This window comes from Ambystoma mexicanum, chromosome 4p (genome assembly GCF_040938575.1).
Source record: "Ambystoma mexicanum isolate Mex_15411 chromosome 4p, UKY_AmexF1_1, whole genome shotgun sequence".
NCBI classification, from domain to species: Eukaryota; Metazoa; Chordata; class Amphibia; order Caudata; family Ambystomatidae; genus Ambystoma; species Ambystoma mexicanum.
In genome coordinates this window covers 255,860,458-255,880,317 of record NC_090927.1, presented here as the reverse complement: position 1 = coordinate 255,880,317, position 19,860 = coordinate 255,860,458, and the positions used below count along the sequence as shown (strand labels likewise).

The window sequence follows — 19,860 nt, the reverse complement described above, 5'->3', positions numbered from 1 at the left end:
GTGGTCATGGAGAGAACCAACAGAATCAGAATGAAGGTTACGCTGAGAGATGGCCAGCTTTTCCAGGAGCTTACCCAAAAGGGGAGTAATGGAAATTGGTGATAGCTAGCCGGACACAAAGGATCAGCTGTGTGTTTCTTGAGGAGAGGATGCACAAGGGAGTGCTTCAGAGGGGAGGGGAAAGATCCAGAGGCAAAGGAGAGGTTTCAGAATTCGGCAAGGACCGGAGAGAGGGTATCTATGTGGTCCTTAACGGTTTTAGAGGAACAGGGATGGACCTGTTTTGATGAGGCTTTTATAGATCGGACTTGTCTAGCGGCCTCATCAGGGGAGAAAAGAGGGGGGTAGCTGTGGGAGGGTCAGCAAGCAGAGGAGAGGGGAGAGGAGGGAGAGCGGAGGAGAGGGTGGACAAGATGTCCTGGGTTTTAGAGATAAAGTGATAGGCAAGGGCATTGCAGGGAGCCTGGGAGGCGAGAGGAGGGGTGGGGACTGCAGCAGGGTTGGCCATCTCCTTATAGATTTTAAAGAGTTCGGCTGTGTTTTTAGATGCCGCAAAGACCCAGGCTTGAATGTGGACTCTCTTCTTGGTGTGGACAGTCGGTATTGCCTTTGGGGCAGGTGGCAGGCCAGTTTGTCAGAGGATGAGCAAGAAGCCCTCCATTTCCGCTCAGCCAACCTAAACTTACGTTTAAGTGTAGCTAGGTCAGAGTCATACCAAGAATTGCATTTGGTTTTGGACTTCAAACGGATCCTCATGACAGGGGCAAGAGCATTGAGATTAGCAGAAATAAAGGAGTAGAGCAGGGACAGGGCTGTGTCAGGGTGTGAGTCAACCTGGGGTGGAGCAGGGGAGGAGGTGGTGGCAGAGAAAGCCTCGACTGACACACGCTTCATGGGCCTGATGTCCGAGAAGGTGGGTGTCAATTTTGGGGTAGGTTTGGCTTGAAGGGAGGAGATGGAATGATGAGAGGAGAGGAGGCAGTAATCACTCCAGGAGAGAGGAGTGGTGAGGGGGCGCCAGAGGAGATCAAGACATCAAGTGTGTGACCAGCAGAGTGAGTCGGGCCTGAGGGGAGGATAGAGAGGGAGAGTGAATCACAGAGGTCGCAAAAGAGCACAGACGAGGAACAGGGAGAATCAAGATGGATGTTGGGGTCACCAAGGAGGAGGAGTCGAGTGGTTGAGGCCAGGAGGAGGAGGAGAGATCTGCCCACTCGGAGAGAAAAGAGGTGATTTGACCAGTGGGCCGGTAGAGAGTAGCAACAGTTAGAGTGGCTAGGGGGGAGAGAGAGAGAGAGAGAGAGAGAGAGAGAGAGAGAGAGAGAGAGAGAGCCTGCAGACAAGGCAATTGAAAGAGGAGTAAGTCTGAGTGGAGATGATAGAGGCAGGAATCCGCTCAGGGAAGGTCAGGGCTACAACCCTTCCGGGCCGGGTGGATCTGGGGGCAGAGAGGATCTTGTAGCCGTCAGGGAGGAGAGTGTCAAAGCTCGTGACAGAGCTGGCTGTGAACCATGTCTCGGTAAGACCGGAGGACATCAAGGTCAAGTTCTTCTAGGAGGTGTCAGATGTCGGAGGAGTTTTTGACAGCAGAGCGAGAGTTGAGTGGCAAGATGAAGAAGGTTGCCAGCCTTAAGGACCTTGCGGGGAGGGGTACAAATCAGAGGTACGCCCTGCGGATGTGAGGAGGGAGAGCGAGATGGGGCAGAGGTGAAAGGAAAAGAGGGCAAGGTAGCCAAGGGAGAAGAGTAGGGGACAGCTGGAGATGAGAGAAAGTTGATGAGGCGAGGTAATCACCTATCAAAGAGAAGTAGATTGGCCTGAGGGCCTTGCACCATGACAGTGCCATTTAGGTAGACATTAATGATGACTCTGGAGGAATCAAAGGAATCCATGAGGACTTCCCAGCGGGTGCCACCATTAATGGGAGAGGAAGAGACCGGACAGAGCACAGCGATCATACGAGGGATCCAGAGATCTGGCAAAGCAACGACAAAGAGGATATCAGTGAGGGTTTGGCTGGCATAGGCGCTGGAATAGGTATCAGCGATGGAGAGACCTGGGTTGGAGGCCAAGATATCCTTTTTAAATTTCTTACCAGACTTAGTGAGAAGGGAAGAATAGTTGATAGAGAAGCAGTTGGAGTAGATAACGTCATGGGCAGGTGGAGAGAGGAGGCAGTAGGAGAAATATGCAAGTACAGCCGTATGGAACAGTCACTGGGCTAGCAGTGTACAATGGAGGGCCAAAGTGAAATGAAAAACACACCCTAATTTGACTTAAAAAAAGCACACCCAAATTAGACATTCAGAAACACACCCAACTTTGACTTTCAAGGTTAAATGAAAAACACACCCAAATGTGGCTATCAAAAACACACCCAAACTTGACTTACAAAAGCACCACATTTGACTTTCCTCGAAAAAGTCTCAAAACAGACCAAAAGGTTTTTTTAGAGGTGGTTTTGCTGGCCTTGTTGCAGTGCAGGCACATTTAACAGTTGGAAGCAGCACAAACAGGATGCCAGAGTAAATAGGATACCACATAAAAAAGGTGCAATTGAATTGCTTTGCAAAAAAGTCACCCACAGTGTTCCTCAATGAAAACCAAATCTTTGTTGTTGTGTGGATTACTGCATTAACATCCCACAAAAGAACAAGTTACTCTCTTACCTGGTAACGTTCTTTCGATGGGATGGTCCGACGACGTATTCCACATCTTTGACAGTAATCACCACAGCTGTGCTGCTTCGGAAAATTTTAGGCGTCTGCGTCCTACGTCGATGACGTCGATGCGCCGTCCCCGAGGACCTCCTCTGACTGCCGACATCACCTGATGTGACAAGTAGGACGCACGACGCCCATAGCCTCATTTGTAGTTTTTTCCCCCAGAACGTGTGCCTCCAGTCTTCTGCCAGTCAGACACACAAGGCCTTACGGAAACGTAAGCTGCAATCGCATAAGAAATTCTGCAGCGGGGAAGGTAGGGAGGGAGCGATATGGAATACGTCGTCGGACCATCCCATCGAAAGAACGTTACCAGGTAAGAGAGTAACTTGTTCTTCGAGGGGATTGGGTCCTCTGACGTATTCCATATCTTTGACAGACTCCCAAAGCAGTACCAAAGCAAGGAGATGGGAAAATAATTTAGAACACATATTTAGCATGCCCAATCAAATTGCGGAATAAAGGACTGCCTTGCCAAAGGCCAGATCCTGTCCTCGGATGGAATCGAGGGAGTAGTGACGTACAAAAGTAGGTCCAGAAGCCCAGGTGGCTGCATCACAGATGTTACGAATAGGAACACCCCTCTGTAGGGCAATAGATGCAGCCATACCCCTGGTAGAATGGGCCCGCAAGCAAGCCGGTGGGTCCTTACCCGCCAAGCGGTAACACTCAGAAATAGCCAAAATAATCCAACGAGACAAAGTCTGTTTCATCACAGCTTGTCCCAAACGCTTCCAGCATAACCAATGAAGAGGTTACATGCGTGAAATATAAAAGCTCAACGCTCTCCTAGGATCAAGCCTATGGAGCCTCTCCTCTTCCTTACCAGGATGCGGAGGAGGATAGAATGCCGGAAGAACAACCTTCTGGCCCAAATGAAATTCCGAAACCACCTTCGGAAGAAAGGAAGGACAAACTCGAAGGACAACCCTGTCCTTATGAAACACAGTGAAGGGTGGCTTAACTGAAAGTGCCTGTAACTCACTCACTCACTCTCCGAGCGGAACGCACGCAACCAAAAACACAGTTTTAAGAGTTAACAGTCTCAAAGGGCAAGAATGCAAAGGCTCAAACGGAGCACCCATAAGAAACTTAAGAACAAGGTTCAAATCGCAACCGGGCACCAGAAAAGGTGACGGAGGGAACACATTAGTGATCCCTTTCAAAAACTGAGAAATTAAAGGAATCTTAAAATAGGAACATTCTTCAGACGAGCACTTAAATATGGACAGTGCCGCCAGGTAACATTTAATGGTACCACTTGCAAGCCCCTGTGGGCCAAAGAAAGCAAAAAAGACAGAACAAGGGAATGTCCCATTCAAAAGGATCCACATTCTTAACTCTGCACCAGTCGCAGAATTTACGCCAACGGTACAGAGACTTTGTTGCCGGCCGTCTGGCCGAGAGCAACACCTCCAACACGTCTTCAGGGAGGTCCCAATCCTTATACCTCAACCTTTCAGAAGCCAAGCGTGAAGGTTGAGGTATCTGACCTTTGGATGGAGAACCTGACCCCCCCCCCTCCCGTGAGAGCAGATCGTCTCGGTAGGGAAGACGACGTGGAGGGCAGATGGACAAGTCGAGACGGTCCGGGTACCACGTCCTCCGGGCACACACCTGAGCAATGAGGATCATCCGGGAACCGAACCTCCGTAACCTCCGCAGTACTTGCGGGATGACGGGGACTGGAGGAAACGCATACATCAGTGGGAATGACCACTCCACCACAAACGCATCTCCTAAGGCTCCTTTTGGAGGAAATTCCCGCAAGCCTTTCACACTTCCGGTTGACACTGGAGGCAAAGAGATCCACTTGAGGGGTCCCCCAAAGGGCGAAGATCTCCAGGAGAATCTCCTGAGCCAGCTCCCACTCGTGAGAGTTCGTGCTCTGCCTGCTCAGAGCGTCCGCCGTCTCGTTGTCATCTCCGGCCAGATGAACAACCGAGATCGAAACTTCCTGCTGGATGGCCCAGAACTCGAGCTGCATCGCCTCCCTGCACAGAGGAAGTGACCCTGCCCCCCCCCCTTTTTGTTGAGGTAGTGCATGGCCACTGTGTTGTCCGTCAGGATCAGGACACACTTTCCTCACACAGTCGGCAGAAAAGCCTTCAGGGCTAGCCTGACGGCCCTCAGCTCCAACAGATTGATATGGAGTCTGGACTCTGACGGAGACCAACGACCGCGGAATGTCAACTCGTTGGCATGAGCTCCCGATTCCCGTGAGGGATGCGTCTGTCACGATTGTAACCTCCGGCCAGGGAGGCCAAAACGGAGCCCCCTTCATCAGATTGCCTTCGACGGCCCACCACAGAAGGTCCTTGGCGACCGAGGGCGGCACCTGAACAGGGTTCGACATCATGCCGGAAGATTGCGACCACTGCATCTTGAGTGCCCACTGCAAAGATCTCATCTGCAGACGAGCCTCTGGCACCAGAAGAATGCAGGATGCCATGAGGCCGAGCATCCTCAAGAACTCGAACGCCGGGAGCGTCTGGGCAAGTTGAAACTTGTGCACCATCTGTTGAATGTGAAGAGCCCTCACCTGGGGAGGAAAACACAGCCCCTGGGATGTGTCGAGCACTGCTCCGGTGTACTGGAGCCGCTGTGTTAGCGTCAAATGGGGCTTCTTTAAATTGAGGGAGAAGCCCAGCTTGTGAAGGGAGTGGCAGGTGACGGACAAATGATCCAGGACTTGCTCGGGAGAGCTCCCCCTGATCAACCAATCGTCCAGGTAGAGGTAGACGTGAATCCCCCCTTTCCTGAGATGCGCTGCCACCACTACCACCATGAGCTTGGTGAAAACCCTCGGGCGGAGGTCAATCCGAACGGTAGGACCCGAAACTGAAAGTGCGAGTCGCCAACCGCGAACCTCAGGTACTTCTTGTGCTTGGGATGGATCGACACATGGAAGTAAGCGTCCTTGAGGTCGAGAGACACCAACCATTCCTGAAGTTGAAGGGCCTGGAGGACTTGAGAGAGAGTGACCATCTTGAACTTGTCCTTCCGTAGGAGTTTGTTCAAAACGTGCAATTCCATGATTGGTCTCAATCCCCCCGTCTTTCTTCGAAATCAAAAAATAAAGGGAATACCATCCCTTGTTCCTCTCCGCTACAGGCACCAGTTCTACGGCGCCTTTCTACAGCAGGGCTTGAATTTCCTGCGCAAGGAGCGGATCCGGACTCTTCAAAGAGGTTCCCAGGTGGATTGTCGTGAGGCCTCTGCCGAAAGGGAAGACAGTAGCCGTGGGTATGATCTCCAGAACCCACACATCTGAAGTAATGGCACGCCACTCTACAAGATGCTGCGCCAGCCTTCCCTCAAACGGTGAACCATGGAACATGGCCTCATGACTGAGTGGTAGCGGCTGCGGCGTTGCCTGAGGGCAAAGAGGCAACTACCCGAGCGGCTTTGGCACCTCGAGTACCCTGTTTTCCACCTCTGGTACTGCTACGGTGGCCTCTTTGACTGACAGCTCCTCTCGCTTTACTGAAGGATGAGTAACAACGAAAGGAACCTGCCCTCCATTGTAGTCCCCTAGTACGAAAAGGCAGAGGTTGTCGAACTGCAGCGCCCAACGACTTCGCTGCAGCTTTGGAGGTCTGCAACCTCTCAAGGCTCTCGTCAGCCTTGCTGCCAAAAAGTGTTCACCGTCAAAGGGCATGTTGAGGAGCCGGGACTGTACATCAGGAGCGAACCCCGACTTCCGCAACCACGCAAACCTGCGTATTACGGTGCTCGCCGCCATGGACCGGCTGACACAATCTGCCATGTCCAAACCCGATTGAACGGCCTCACACATGGCATCCTTTCCATTCTGGACCATAGAAAGGAAACCAACCCGTTCGTCCCCTTCGGGAATATGTTCAGCCGCTAATGCAACACAGTTCCACAGAGTGTGTGTGAAACGAGACAAGGCACATACGGAGTTGGCCGCCTGAAGCGCCATACCCCCTGAAGAAAACACAAGCCATCAAAACGCTTATCGTCCCTAACCGGAGGGATGGTAGGATACAATGCCTGCTTTGCCGGGGCCGTAGCCGCCTGCACCACCAAACTCTCCGGAGTTGGGTGCCTGGACAAGTAGAAGGGGTCGCTACTGGCTGGCTGGTATTTTCGCGACAAAGACTTGCCCACTGCCGGCAGACTCTCTGGAGCAGTCCAAGCCGATGCCACCCTTCTCTGCAGAGCCATATGAAACGACAGTACCGGGTCAGTGGGGGGGGGGGAGGGGGCGGAACCAAGATCGAGGAGGTCCATAAGATCATCCTGAACAAACTCCCCTGGGGGAGCCGACCATCCCAAGTACTCAGTGACCCGAGACATAAGGCGGGTACGAAGAATCTGCATGAGTGCCAGGCTGAGGCCTACAAATCTCCACCTCCGGAGAGGTGTCCAGTCCACCACTGGCATCATGCAGTGACTGCCTCAGGTCTTCAAATTGGCTATGGCCCGAGAGAAGCTCATCTGGCACCATATCCGGAACCAAGCCCTCATCAGAGCCCTCATCAACCTCTGAAATGTACTCCAGGCAGTGTGAGGAAGGCACCTGGGGACCAAAGCTATGCCTGACCTTAGCCAGAGCCTTTCTAGGGGCTTCCCCCGTGCCACGGGGCCCCTCCGACACCACCGCCTCGAAAGGCGTCGAGGGCGCCGAACGAATCAGCGTCGTCAGCCACAGCGCCGCCAGCATCGACGGTGTCGACACAGGCCTCAAGGCCTCAAAGCCAGAGCTACGAGCGTGTCCTTCGACGACCTAGGCGCCGACGACCCCCTCAGAGGCGGAGCCTCGAGAGAGACCGTCGACGACCTCGGCGCCACAGGCGTCGACGTCTTCCTCGAAGACTGCACAGGATCACGCGGTCTCAAGCGCATTGAGGACCGGAACCTGGAACGGTCATGGTGAGAACGGTTACCCTTGTCCGAGCAGGACCTCTCCCGTGAACCGTGCCGTCCACCAGAGCCCGAAGGCGTGCGAGCGGTGTCTCTCGACCGATCACGACCGACCCCACTCGGACGCGCGGATGGACCGGTGCCCTGCGATTCGAGAATCGCTAACATCTTCTTCCCGAAGGAAGCCCATTCCTCCGGTGTCGCTTGCATGGTGGGATAAGCGACCCGCCGACGGGCGGATTCCTTGGAAGAGGACGGGGAAGGGGACCGATGCCGGTGCTTCGGGGATGCCTCGAAGAGGCAGAGGAGTGGTGAGACCAACTCCTGGAAGGAGACCCACTGGACCTCCGACGATGACGCAGAGAGTCGCCTCTCGATTCATCCGTTGAAAGCCCCGCAGACCTCGACTCCGGGGCTTAGACACCCTACCTACCGACAACAGCTTCTTTCACTCCCGCAATGCCTTGGCCATGAGCGACTGGCAGTCGACACAGTCGTCCGTGTCGTGGGCCTCCCCGAGGCACCAGAGGCAGGCGTCGTGCGAGTCCGTTACCGACATCTTGGACCCACAGTCCCTGCATTTTTTTAAGCCCGTACGCGGGGTTGAAGACGAGGTAGACATCGTCACTAACATGCTTTTTCACAAAACCGAACAGGTTCAATGAACCGAGAAGATTACAACAGAAACTACTCCAAAGAGTCGAGGCATACTGAGATTCACGAAGCGAACACGTTTGCGGAAAAAACGGAACTGAGGCTACGGGCAATGTGCGTCCTACTTATCACATCGGGTGACGTTGGCCGTTGGAGGTCGTCCTCGGGGACGGCGCATCGACGTAGGACGCAGAAAACTTTCCCAAGCAGCACAGCTGTGGTGATTACTGTCAAAGATATGGAATACGTCAGAGGACCCAATCCCCTCGAACAGCCCTTTCTCGCTTAACCACTTTTTAGAAGAGCATCATACTAAATGTAACCAGATTCCAAACACTGTAATATTAGGTTTTAAAATTACCCAACATCAGACTTGCCTTCTCGCTTTTACATTTCAGGAAGAAGGTCAAGACCCTCTTCTTCAAGGAATGGCTCTTCTTCAACACTTGAGTCCACAGCCCTTTCACTCCCCACCTACCCGAGATTGGTTGATCTGCTAGTCCCCTGGTTACTTGTGGTTCCCTCCCTGCCACCCCACACCGTCAGCTACACACGCCCTTGTATTGATCCATTACAAAGTTCTTCCCTCGCCGTGTACTCCCCCCATGACTTGTACAGCAACCCATTGCTTCCCAAAGCTTGGTCAGCACTCAAATGCCCCAATAACAATAATAACTGCATTTTTCAGTTTTTTATTATTCTTGAAGAGTCAACTGACCAGTTTCAAATCTGCTTCCTCCGCTTCCTCCACACAAAGCACAGCTTGTGTTAAGTGCTCACCTCATTCAACTATCTTGCCATCTTAATGTTGTCTTACCTTTAATATTGTCCCTGTAGAACTTGTTGCTCTCCTCCACTGTGCTGAACCCAGCATATTGCCGGATAGTCCAGGGCCGGTGTGTATACATGGTGGGGTAAGGGCCGCGGGTGAAAGGATTCACGCCTGGCAACTCCTCCGGCACACCCTCTGTGTCCCTGCTGGTATAGAGTGGCTTGAGAACTATCCCCTCTGGGGTATGCCATTGCAAGTCTTCTGGATCCTTTCCTTTCAGCTGTTTTTTGGCCAGAGCGGCCCATTCCGGATGCAGAGGATATCGGTGCAAGCTGCGTACGGAGTGGACGGGGTTGCAGGAGAATCTGAGGCAGGTTGGCCATCTGGAGCTGCTGGCAGAGCACTGGAAGGTAAGGATCCTCGCCAGCCGCTTGTGCCCTTTCACCGCCAGCATGGCACCAGCTCCTTACTGGCCAACAGTCTGTACAATCAGTACTATGGTAAACAAAACACAGGAAAGAGCATCAGTCGCAAACACAGGCTACCTTTGCTTAAAAATCACACTGCCAGCCACAAATCTATTCTTCATTTAAATGTTCATCATTTGAAAGTCTATGAACGACTGGGTAAATGGGTGTGTTTTAAAGCATCTGACCTACAAAAAAAAAACCTAAAAACAATTTAATAAATGTAATAAATACTTCCAGTGCAGGATTCTGGGTGCCTTTTTAGCTTCTGGGGATACCCTAGGAAAGCCAGGTTGGCTTGTCACCAATAGTTACAAGGAACTACTGTTTGGCCCCAAGAACTCTGGTGCCATACAAACATGTCAATGTTAATGTTAAAGGATATTTGTAACGTGCATTATCACCACCGGAGTGGACCCCGGACGGTCTGGCGCATCTGAAAAAGGGAAGGGGCGGGGCGCGGTGAGTTAGTGGGAACGAGCCGGAAAAGTGCAAGAGAGCAGTGATGTGCCATTGGCAGCCTCAGCCCGGTTAACACCGTTCGCTGGCCTTGTGGTGCTTTCGGGTCAATAGCCGTTGTGTGCTGCTGTGCGAGTCTATGTGTGCTTTGTTTTGTTAGTGTAGTGACAGTAGTTTCAGCGGTTTGTTGTGTTATAGGATTGTGGTTGGTTAGAGTTTGAGAGGTGTATGCAGAGGGATGAAATTGTTAGTGAGTTGGTTATTGGAATTGCTGTCTAGGAGTGATGTGCTAGATTTCCACGTTCTTTCTAGATGTGGCGCGTGAATATCTCTGCATTTCTATCTAGATCCTGTACTGGCTGATATTCACAATCCTTTCTATATAGGACGCCCACCAATATTCACAACTGTATCCAAATGTGGCACTGGTCCACCTTACAAAATCCTGTCTATATGTGAAGCAAGCTAGTATTCACAATTCTTTCTAAATCTGGTCTCGATATTATTCCCAATGCAGTATAGACGTGGCACTGGCTAACAATCGCTATTCTATCTAGATGTGGCATTGGCCGACATTCACAATCCTATCTAGTTGTGACGCAGGCTATTGTTCACAATGTTATCTAAGTGTGGTACTTGCTAGCCTCCCTAATTCTAACTTAGTGTGGCACTTGCTACCATTCACTATTCCATCTAAGTGTGGCACTTGCTAACATTCATAATCCTATCTAGATGCGACTGCCGAGACAACATTAGCACGTTTTGCTTGAAAATGTGTATAAGGGAGCATTGGGACACATTTAGAAGACATTTATTGTAGAATGATTCATATGCAAATGGCAAGGATTATGATTTGCAGCTCATGTGAAACTTAGATTTGCACCATGCTATGTACTAGCTCCTGCTTACTGGGTAATGCCCGATATGCAGGAGATGCTTATAGCGCCCATTCATCAGGTCCTTACTGTGATCCCTGTGGGCGTATTCACATATTACAACTGCTCTAAATTAATGATCCCAGTTTTATAAATCAGCACGGCAAGGAATAAAACCAGAAGTATGGCATCATTATATATATATATATATATATATATATATATATATATATATATATATATATATATATATATATATATATACACACACATACACACACACAATGAAAAAAACTTTGTTAAAAAGGGACATCATGGTTACAAGTAAAACCGAAAAATCTCAGAAATTCACCAGTTATGGTATGCTAAGCAACCATAACTTGCGCCACCTCCGTGCACTGCTAGGACTAACAGCCTGGACATCAGGATGACATCACAAATGTCATTATGACATCACATATCTGGCCCACTTGTTTTTGTTGACCGACATATCTAGGCCAGGTGGTTTTGTTGACAGTCAGAATATTAAAATTCAAAAGGTGCTGTATATCTAGACGTTAACCTTGTCCTAAGTTCTTAAAGTACTTTCCTTAGGGTTTGGTCTCAGCTCATGGTGCACATACATGGGGCAATAAGCAGGCCTCAAACACACAATTCATTTGTGTACATGAAGATAAACTTTAATGCTATTAACATTTTCTGAAATGCGTGAAACGCTGAATGCGTGTTGCACAATGAAAACTTCAATCTTAAAGCTGAAACAAACCTTGAAGCTGAATAAAATCCTGGAGTTGAATATAATTAAGTACCATAAGATTGCATTAAGCTCTGAACTGCAATTCAACAACACTGAATCATTGGTGCACAATGAAAAGAGCACAAACAAGGAATTTTAAATGAGTGAATACAATGTGGCAAGGATACTATTTGCAAAAGGGTGTGTGACACGGGGTGGCAGAGCCATGATGCAGCCAAGGAGGAGCCCACAAGTACACCCCAAGCCCAGAAACAATAGAGGGAATGAAGTGAAGGTATCTTGGGGCACAGGAGCAAGCACCAAGGAACCTGTATGAGACAGTGAAGTCTTGGGGAAGGGAACCCAGTGACGTGGTAGGATTAGATGTGTTGTTTTAGGATTGGAGTCTCAAGACCCCCTTTATTTGGATTGTTTTGTTATGAAACTTGGGGAAGGGAACCCCAGGAGTGATTCGGAACTAGATTACCTTTCAACTGGAGGAAGTAACATTTCAAGACTCTTTTTCATGGAACTTTCATGTGCTTGGTGAAGGGGATTTAAAAGAAAGCTGTGAGCTGGAAAAAGCTGAGAACTTAAAGTTTAACACGTTTATTTTGACTGACATCCCTACACATTTGTTTGAGGTAAATCATTGGTTTCGGACACAGACGGACTATTAAGTTGAACTCTTTGACTCAGACTTTCCTTAGTTTAGTTCAGGTAGGGAAACCCCACCTTAGCATAGGGTAACTTAGGCCTTCAACCATCCTGACATTTAAGTCAATAAATAGCTTTTGTTTAAACTTCAAGTCGGTTGTCTGTGTCGTGCTCCATGATGCCCTCAGAGTCCATACTCAGCTGATGCAATGTATAAGTGTTAAGTTGCCCTCTGCTGTCCAAATGGCAAAGTGACCCTCTTCAACAGCAGCTATCATTTCAACATACAGAATGAGCATGGTTCTATGCGGTCAGCTTCACCTTCCATTATCGCAAACATTCTGATGTTACTTCTTCCCACCCCAACTTCACACAAGGCACGGCAGTTCCGGGGTCAATGAACTGTTAGTCTCTAAAGAACTAACCGCTGTCGGACAAAAAAATACCTCCTCACGAGCTAAAACTGAAAGTAGGTACTTTAATTTTGCTACTACGCAATCTTATGCCATCATGGAGACTGCAATGGAACAAGGTTGACAATTAGGTTTCTACAAAGTCATCTTAGATACTGTTCTTATACTCTGCATACCTCTCATTCCATCTAATACGTTAAGCCTTTTCAGCGACCATTCCTCTCCCTGGATACGATCGTTGGTAATTCCGAAATTTAAGATGGGGGGCAGAAGTGACCGTATGAATTAACGACCAATATTAACATTTAAGATATGCTAGAACAGCGTACGTTACACCAGGAACAGCTAGCTTGCTATAAAAATACCATAGGTTGGCTGATTACTTTTAAACTTGATTAGTACTCCTGCAATTTAAATACCCTCTTCAAAGAAAATGCATTTCACTTTTGCCTTCAGGCATTGGCCGGCCACGATCACAAAGTTCAAAAGGGCCCAACAAGGTGTGTAGTAGTAATTCTCGCTTAACTCAAACTGACTCTGTGTGGTAGTACCAAATTAGAGTGTGTTCACTTTCTGTTTCAAAGAATTGCAAATCCGACAGTGAAAAGAATATATGTTTAGGAACAGAAACACAAGTTGCTTTATTATGCAACATTACACGATATGGCTACTATAAAGCACAGTACTGTTGGAAAGGTTTACAGCAATGTTGCTCCTGCGATAGATTACAGATTCCAGACTGCAGCAATGGTACAAAGCTGCAGCCAGAAGGTTAGTCTGTAAACTTGATTTCAAACGCAGCAACAAAGGTCAGTTCATTGAGGTATGAAGGACTGAGTTTAGCACAGATATTGGGGAATATTCATCCCAAAATTCTCTGTACTACATTCATTTACAGCTGCTTAAAGACATGCAGTAATAGGCAACTATACATTTAATACTTGCAAAGACTATAACATCTTGTCCGGTCTTGCAGTATGAAGTAAAGCTGTTTGTTGCAATGCAGAACAGTCTGTTTATTTCAAACCAACTAATCTCCTCAATAGAATGTATATTAAGAAACTTCAGTTAATCAATTCCAATTTTCATAAACCAATATAATTAAGGTTATGTTGAAGGACACCGAAAAGCCCACTAGCCAAGAGAAAACTCCAGTCTAGTACCTTATGGACACTTGGATTGGAGGTAAAAGGATTAGATTTCAAGGCTGATGGAGTGAAGTAAATTGATCAACGAAAACAGAGAAGGGGTTGAGTGACACATCAAAGCTGTATTAAATGTAATTTCTGGCAGATAGAGCGGAATGATTCACGTCTAAATAAATAGAAGCAAGATTACTAAATATTTAAATTGGGCAATATTTTGTTCACCCACATTAATTATATCAGCCCAATAATGAACTTCTTTTGAAAAAGTAAATATGATATGCCTTTTATAACGCGCCTATACACAAGTGTTTCCAGGCGCGACAAGACGAGGGGGGAAACAAAGGAGGACAAAACAATCTTACTAGGCCTTGTGTCATTCACATCGTGCAAGAGGGGAGAAGTGCCGAGGGTAGGGGTAGGATGGAGAAGTGTAGGACAAAGGAGAAAACAAGAGTGCAGGCAACGGGTGGCAAGTGCGGTTATTAGTGCAGCCAGCAGGTGGCAAATAAGTGCAAGGGAAGGGACTGTAGGGTTACGCATACAGACCACAAGTGCAGGATTGCAGCTGGACAGACAGGGGCCTAGACCCGTATTCAGAGGGTGAAATAAAAACAAGGATTTAGGAATTATTTTGGAGTACCCTATGATAGCAGCTACTCAATGAATGCTTATTTTTATTTTGCTAAGGAGGTGCAATTGAGCAGGACAGATAAATGAATGCAGCAACCACCTCCTGGACATACAGATAAATAACAACCAGGTGGGTGTGCGGGACATCAGAAGGGCAAATTCCACTCTTTTTAAAAGTAGGGATGGGACCACTAAAGTAGGCTAGCTTTAGTCCAATGACCTGAGTATTTCGGCCTTTAAAGGAAGGAGTCTCCCGCCCTTTTGACAGATTCAAGCAGATCCATTAAGGCCACAGTTTCATTCTGAAGATCACACTGGACCTCCTTTGGGAGAGTTGCACTCTCAAAAGCCCTCAGCCTGAGGTGAAGAAGGAATTATCCAAGACAGAATGAAGATCTGTGTCCAGGGCACATCGTGAGTTACCTGTGCAGTGGATTGGGACCTACAAATCTGCGCCGCTATCTCCTAAAATGGGAGAGCAGACGCTGAACAGAAGCATCCTATACTTGAGTCCCCCTCAGAAGGCCCCCTGATAGCAAACAGAGGACCAGACCAGCCGAAGATCCCTGTTCTACTGCACAAAACCAGTTAAATCGGTGTTCACCACACCTGGAACAATAGGGAAGTTGCCAGCGCTGGTTGCTGCACTCCTCCACCACATCGAATATTGCTTGCACTTTGGACCAGCTCAACTGGGGGCAAGCAATCCAATCTCCCCTTGCATAAAACAGGAATAGTGTAACAGCAGGGAGAGCACCACCCAGATATAACAGGAACAGTTAATTGCCTGATGGATACAACTAATACAGCATTGATAGTGACTAGTTCAAATCTCAAGGCTAACTGTGCTTCCGGAATCAGAAAAACTAACATAATATGCATTTGGTAAAAAAGGAATTCAACTTTAGAACAAATTATGTGTGTACCAATTCCCAGCCACTGCTTAAGGAAGTCTGGTTCACTTTATAAAAGCAGGTTACATATTACATAAGGGGGATGTTATTTAAAAAAAAAAAAAAAAAGAAGAAGGTCACCCAATACGCCTTTCATTCTTCCTCTTCTAGGATCTGCACATTTATTCTCTTCTGTATGTATTTTCATTTTTAAAGACACACAAAAACACCTGTCTAATTACACATCAAAGCAAACATGACTGGTATTACGTTTTAAGGTTTGATGGCAGAATTGTCTGTTGAGAATAATGAAAGTCCTCATTTACTGGAACTAGTACTACTTAATGGCATGTCATTGTTGCAATACTTTAGCACAGAGAGACAAGTGCTCAATGCTACAATTTATGGGCCTCGTTACAGGTAAAGCAGTGCAGGAAAAAACAAAAAAACAGGTGGTCATTTAATAAATGCCACGTTTTTGGTGGTAACATAATTACCAAAATTTGTACCACACCACTGAACTATAGGTTTGACCTTGAAATGGAGGATTTTCCTGCAGCACCATGCTGAAGGTAGATCTTCCTCTTTAGGGCCAAATTGCAGTGCATTACTGCCGCTGGTAATCCTGCCAAAATCCCTATGTAGTCCTTTAGACTCATAAATGGGAATTAACATCACCCTACCACCACTTGTAACCCCACGGTAAACCCACAGCACCAAGTGGCAGTAACGGTAGGCAAAATGGGCGATAATTTGGTGGATTTACTGCTGAGTGACCACCAAAGTCGTATTGAGGCTGTATATCTAATCTCATGGTCAACTGTTGGCTAGACCAAGTTACCCTTATGTCTTGTAGAGGTAAGTAAACTGACTAGCGACTGGGCTAAGAAGAAGCACAGTGCTTAGAAGTTGGAGGAATCTTGCATGAAGCGCTACATGAAAATGTGAAATACCCATCTGGTTTGCCGCTACAGGGACACGTTTTGCTGAGTTTCTATTTCATTTGCAAATACAACTATTTGATTGTTGTTTTGCAAGAGTGCTTGCACTAGCTGGATAATCAGGTTTTGAATGTTTTAAGACCAGTCTTGAAGATTTGAAAGAGGTTGTGACCCCCGTGATTGCTGTAATGACAATCACTCATCCTTGAGCAACGGCCTTGCAGCCACTGATCATTCAAAGTACATGGACTCCCAACTTCCAAGTTTAATGGACCTACAAACTAGACATCACATACTCATGGAAGCCCCAGACAAAGTTTTGAGGTGGGAGCATTTTACACACTGTTTAAGAGTGTAAATTACATTTTAAGAGTAAAAATAATTTGCCTTAGCAAGAGTGTATGGTATGGGACATGCAACCTGAACATTGCTAACCTTGAAAATGAATAGGACACCGGACCAAAACAGTTGTGTAACCATTCAAACAAATTATTACATTTGTGAAAAGCATTCTTCCACACATTAATGTGTATGAAAACACAACATAAATGCATTTTGATGATAAATGCATACAACACATGAGCAAGCATGCATTCAATGAACAAGCATCATTTGTTAGTTAAAAGGATACCTCAACTTCAATTAAGTTTTCAATTTTATTACTGCGGTGGTCCCAAACTACTAGGATACTAAACGTGCATGCATTATTCTCCTCTTGATAAGCATTTAAAGACAGACTACAGAGGTTTGACAGAAACTAATCATTCCTCCTCTTACTGTGTGCTGCTTCTGATAGAAGCTCCTTCATGGCCTGCAACTTCATCCATGCAGCTATAACTATCAAAAGATATGCTCTCGATTCCGTGAAGTCACTTGCCCTTTGCACTGAACTCTGCTCTCAACTTGTGCGTAAATGGTACATACAGAAAGATTAAAAGTGTCATATTGGCAATGCGTAAAAAGGCCTGGTACGACACTTATCTGGACGCCTGACCTCATGAGCTTTAAAAGGTCTCACAAAGAAGGAGAGTCAAACCCTTGAGTTGTTTGTGCATCAATCCTTGAAGTATCTGAATGGGTGGGTCAAAGGTAACAAAAGGTTGACCCTTTTGAGGGCATGTTTATTTTGATTGCAAGCAACAGTTTCCTTGAAAATTGTGAGATGCAGTTACACCAGCACAGGGTTCGAAATTAAGGGGAGCTGGGAGCTATTTAGCTCTCGTTTGTAGCCAAGAAGAGTCTGGTTAGCTTGACACAAAAAGCCAACATGAGCTACTTTTGGCTCCCCAGGCCTTCTGATGCTGAATAAACATACCTATTTGAATGTACGTCAATTAAAGCATAAGGGTCGTAAATACTTGACAAAATGATACATTTGCATCTTACGTGCAAGTTAGATTTTGGGAACTCTATGTACTTGCTCTTTGCTCCCCAGTGGTAGCTCCTGGTCACTTGCTAATGCTGGATACCCAGGAGCTGCTTTTAGATCCTGCTTATCCAATCTTAATTTTGATCCCTGCCAGCATTTAGTGGATAAGCGAATCACAGAACTTAGAGAGCTGGCCAGGGCTGCAAATAGGTATGGGAGTACTTGAGTCCAAAAAAAGGCCCAGGTGACCACATCTAAATCAAATGACAAAGTGCACGATAAAAAAGTAACCCAAAGGCCGGTAAGAACAAATGTTCTCACCCTCCTCTGAAGAAAAGTCATAAAAAATGGGAGGGTAAATTCCTGTCACCTACATCTTCCGGCCCCACAGACAGGAACAGTGAGGACACGCACAGCACTGCCTGCAAGTGTCGACCCAAGCTGGCTGTAGCACATGCTAAACTTATGGAGAAGATAGTAAGTGTGGGCATCTTAGATTATGAAATTCCACACGGTCAGGTTCTGGCCGAATGTACCCTAGTGACACTGAGAGGGAAAGGTGCAGGGTCTCTAAGAGGCAAGGTTTACTGCTAACACAGATCTTCTTGGATCATGCATTCATAAATTGGAAAACAGCCCCAGCACTGTGATATTGTTGCGTCTATCTCCACAGTACAGGGATGGTGGGCGCAAGATCATCACTGGTACTAACAAACTAGCTATGGGGATTGATACGGCTCGGTAGGGCCTTTTACACCCAAGGAGCTAAGGCATGGAATGCTTTGCCTGTACCTCTGAGTAAGACCAATGACCTTCTTACATTCTGGAAACAATTGAAAACGTACCTTTTCAATTAGTACAAACTCCTGCAGGTAGCTTATGTCACTGTATCTGTCTCTCGGCGCCTGGATGCCTACGGGCTTTGGCGCGGTACAAGTAAAATAACAATAACAATTACAATTGATGGCCTTACGCAACGCCATGGCTTTCGTGGAGTTCAGTTGGGAGGGATGAAACCTCAACTCTGTGTCGCCAGCAGGACAATATTCTGGTGAACTGTCTGCTACGGAATGACCAACAAATCATTGTTGCAATCACTGGATCCATGACCAAAGAAGCAGCACGGTAAGCAGCCCTGGTGGCCAGGGGTGCTTCTGGCTGGAGATGGTGAGACCGACCCCACCAAGACTACAGAGTCCAGATCTTGAGTCCACAGAGGTACCTGCTCCTGCGGTTGTGGCCATGATCTCAAGATTGCCTACTGGTGTAGAACCAACACATGGGATGGAGGGCACGATAGTTGCAGACCCCAAAAAGGTCTACCAGAATTGAGTTTGTCCCCAGCTGGAGGTCTCAATCAGGATTACTTTTTCCAAGCACAGGGCAACGTTCACACACTGGCAGATCTGCACGGACACGAAAAGAAACAGGCTCTGGGGGAGCAGCCCCTGGGATGATCAGGGTGTATTGGAAGAATGGTCTCCTGTACAGTGAGCGCATGAATTCTGAGGTACAAGTCAGAGGCTGGTGGTATCTCATGCCACAGGCGGGTCCAACTAGACTTGGCTCACAATATTCCTTTGATGGTTATTTAGGAATGGCTAACACAGCGAACAGGCAGTCTGCCCATTTTTTCAGGCCCCAAATGGGTGTAAAAATACAAGAATGTGTCCGGTCCTGTCACACGTCGAGCATCTGGCAAGGTTGGTGAAGCCACAATGGCCCTCTTCATTCTACTACCAGTGTTTGGGAGGCCTTTCAAGAGGCTAGGTATTAATATTGTGGGTCCTTTGGATCCCCAAACTTCTTCAGGGAACCACTGCATCTTAGTAATTGTAGATCATGCCGCCCTGTACCCAGAGGTTGTACTTCTGAGGAGCATCAAAGAACCTTTGGTGGCAAAGGCCCTCATAGGAATATTCTAACATGTGGAATTACTGCCTCCAAGTTTCATATAGAGCAGGGAGCGTGACTTTCTTAGGGCACCAAGTGGGTGGTCGTAAAAAACAGCCTCTCCAGACCAAAGTGTAGGCATTGGTGGATTGTGGCATCCACGCTACATTCTCAAGCGAGTGCCTTTCTGGGCCTCACTGATTATTACAGGCCTTTTATCAATGTGGATGGGACACTTACCCTTGCCTTACCCTTGCCCTAAAAGATGTCACATCAAAATAATTGCAGAAGAGGGTCACCTGGACCCTTACCCATCAGATATTCTTCTAGAGCTCGATGG

At 47.4% G+C, this 19,860-nt stretch overlaps 1 protein-coding gene across 5 annotated transcripts in view; it reads right to left on the bottom strand.

Annotated features, from left to right (window-relative positions):
- MMUT (methylmalonyl-CoA mutase) overlaps positions 1-19,860 on the bottom strand; it is a 641,762-nt gene that overhangs the window by 594,876 nt on the left and 27,026 nt on the right. For 4 of the 5 annotated variants that reach the window (XM_069605779.1, XM_069605780.1, XM_069605782.1 and 1 more), the window contains exon 2: positions 9,085-9,534. The exons of the other annotated variant lie outside the window; for it this stretch is intronic. In XM_069605779.1, coding sequence (XP_069461880.1) covers positions 9,085-9,493 — 409 coding nt within the window. In that variant the 5' untranslated portion in view covers positions 9,494-9,534. The remainder of the gene's footprint in view (positions 1-9,084; positions 9,535-19,860) is intronic. 5 annotated transcript variants of the gene reach the window in all.